Here is a 2,654-nt window from a genome sequence, read left to right as displayed (position 1 = left end):
AAAATGACAGCTAATTATTTAGATATATTTGCGCACACATGCAAAACCCCCCCCCCTCTCTCTCTCTCTCTCTCACAGGTGTGATTACTCCTCTCCCCTTACTAGAGGTATAGGGAGAACTTAGAGTGACCGGAAAGTTATATATATATATATATATATATATACACACACACACACACACACTGTTCAAGGACCAAACTGTTCAATTCTACTGATATTTCTGCGAATTCTTAAGATTCCATTGTGTTCTTACGTTCCGGGTCCAGCCACTTAACAAATAAATGAATACTTTGCATATACATGATTTTAACAAATGCTGTTCTTACACAAAACAGTGTAGAGAGAGAGAGAGAGAGAGAGAGAGAGAGAGAGAGAGTTAATCTTATGTGGTGAGCAATGTTTTTTTTTATTCCATTGCTAAATTTGACGTTAATATTTAGTTTAAAAATGGTTTGAGAGAGAGAGAGAGAGAGAGAGAGAGAGAGAGAGAGACTTAATCTTATCGGGTGAGCAATGTTTTTATTATTTCATTTCATTATTATATTTAACACTAATATTAAGCTTAAAAATACCATGATTTGAGAGAGAGAGAGAGAGAGAGAGAGAGAGAGAGAGAGACTCAATCTTATGGGGGTGAGAAATGTTTTTTTTTATTTCATTATCAAATTTGACACTAATATTAAGCTTAAAAATACCAGGATTTGAGAGAGAAAGAGAGAGAGAGAGAGAGAGAGAGAGAGAGAGAGAGAGACTCAATCTTTAGGGGGGCGAAATGTTTTTTGAGTTCATTTCATTATTATATTTGACACTAATATTAAGCTTAAAATACCATGATTTGAGAGAGAGAGAGAGAGAGAGAGAGAGAGAGAGAGAGAGAGAGTCCTACATCCTTTTTTTTCTAAACGGCGAACTCAAACATAAGAGACTGGGTGGGTTGTAGGGAGGGGTCGTTTTGGTGATTCCAGGCCATTAACTTTAGAAATGGCTGCGTCGCATTTAATAAAAATTGAGAAATAACAGTTTGCGGGCAAAACAAAATGCCGCTTTTCGCGTCCCTAAATAACTTTTACATCACTTGAAGGGAAGACAATCATCCGATTGCAAACGCCAATCTCAAGTGAGTATGTTCCAGGTGATAATGGTGATGAGCAGAATGTCAAGCGTGTGATAATGTGTCTGGCAAAAAAAAAAAAAAAAAAAAAAAAAAAATAAAAAATTGAAAAAATAAAAAATCGCGGCACCTTTAAAGAGTTCGGAGATTATACAAGTACTTGTAAACAAGGTCTCTCTTTAATAGAGAGAGAGAGAGAGAGAGAGAGAGAGAGAGAGAGAGAGAGACTTAATCTTATGGGGTGAGCAATGTTTTTTTTATTCCATTGCTAAATTTGACGTTAATATTTAGTTTAAAAATGGTTTGAGAGAGAGAGAGAGAGAGAGAGAGAGAGAGAGAATCAAGGTTATGGGGTGAGAAATGTCTTTTTGATTTCATTATTAAATTTGACATTAATATTAGGCATTAATATTAAGTTTAAAAATACCATGGTTTAAAAAGAGAGAGAGAGAGAGAGAGAGAGAGAGAGAGAGAGAGAGAATTTACTGTATTGTCGATTGGTAATAGAAGCCATACCAAGTATATTTAACTCCCTGAGCAGAGTACTGAGATCATTGTTACACTAATACACAAACATACATGCATACATATACAGACATATCTATACATATATGTACACAGCAAAAAATACAAATTTAGAAATTTCTTGTTCACTACAAGACAAAAGCCTCAAACATGGTTTTAGACAATGTGGTTTGGTGATGATGGGAGACTTTAGTTTGATCACTAACAGCAAACCAAACTTATATTGTTCTCCATGACTAGTACAGCTTTGCTGATCATGGCGACACAAAACCTTTCACTGCGCTAAGGTATCTCAATTTAGAAAAGGTGACAATTTTGAATCTGGTTGTGGTGGCCGATGTGGTAACGTCTCTGCCTGGTAATAGTCAGACTGGTGATCGAGTCCAGCTCAAACTCGTTAGTTCTTTTGATCCCTGCAACCTCACCATCTTTGTGAGCTAAGGGTGGGGGATTTGGAGGAGCTTATAGGTCTATCTGCTGAGTCCTCAGCAGCCATTGCCTAGCCCCCCTTAGTCCTAGCTTGGGTGGGGAGGAGGCTTGGGCGCTGATCATATGTATATATGGTCAGTCTCTAAGGCAATTTCCTGCTTGATAGGGCAATGTCACTGTCCCTTGCCTCTGCCATTCAAGACCAGCCATTAAAGCTTTAAGGAAGGAATCGGTATGAAATATTGTAGTAAATATAAAAAAGTAATGATAGAAAGACTATCCTGTATCTGTCGACTTAAGTAACAAAAAAAAAAAAAAAGAAAAATATATATATATATATATATATAAAACTTGCTCTAAATACATAACTGTAGGTAAGCTTAAAAACCATAACCCCTTCTTCAAATAACATATCTTCCTTTCCTCTGAGTGAACTGTGAATAACCCTTTGAGGAAACCGCCTAAAAGCACTTTACAAAACAATAAGAAAGGAACTCTAGCTCTAAGGTCAAAATATATGGGGAGAAAGTACGATCGTCTACGCCAGGTAGTAATTTTCAGGAGAGAGAGAGAGAGAGAGAGAGAGAGA

At 36.7% G+C, this 2,654-nt stretch overlaps 1 protein-coding gene across 1 annotated transcript in view; it reads left to right on the top strand.

The window, feature by feature from the left end:
* Positions 1-2,654, top strand: part of mub (poly(rC)-binding protein mub) — a 95,174-nt gene that overhangs the window by 10,000 nt on the left and 82,520 nt on the right. Inside the window, exon 3 of the mRNA XM_068363868.1 lies at positions 1,877-2,068. Within this exon, the coding sequence (XP_068219969.1) occupies positions 1,877-2,068 (192 nt within the window). The remainder of the gene's footprint in view (positions 1-1,876; positions 2,069-2,654) is intronic.

The sequence above is a fragment of the Palaemon carinicauda genome, chromosome 40 (genome assembly GCF_036898095.1).
Source record: "Palaemon carinicauda isolate YSFRI2023 chromosome 40, ASM3689809v2, whole genome shotgun sequence".
NCBI classification, from domain to species: domain Eukaryota; kingdom Metazoa; phylum Arthropoda; class Malacostraca; order Decapoda; family Palaemonidae; genus Palaemon; species Palaemon carinicauda.
The sequence above is the reverse complement of the archived record's forward strand: the minus strand, read 5'-3'. Positions and strand labels throughout refer to the sequence as shown.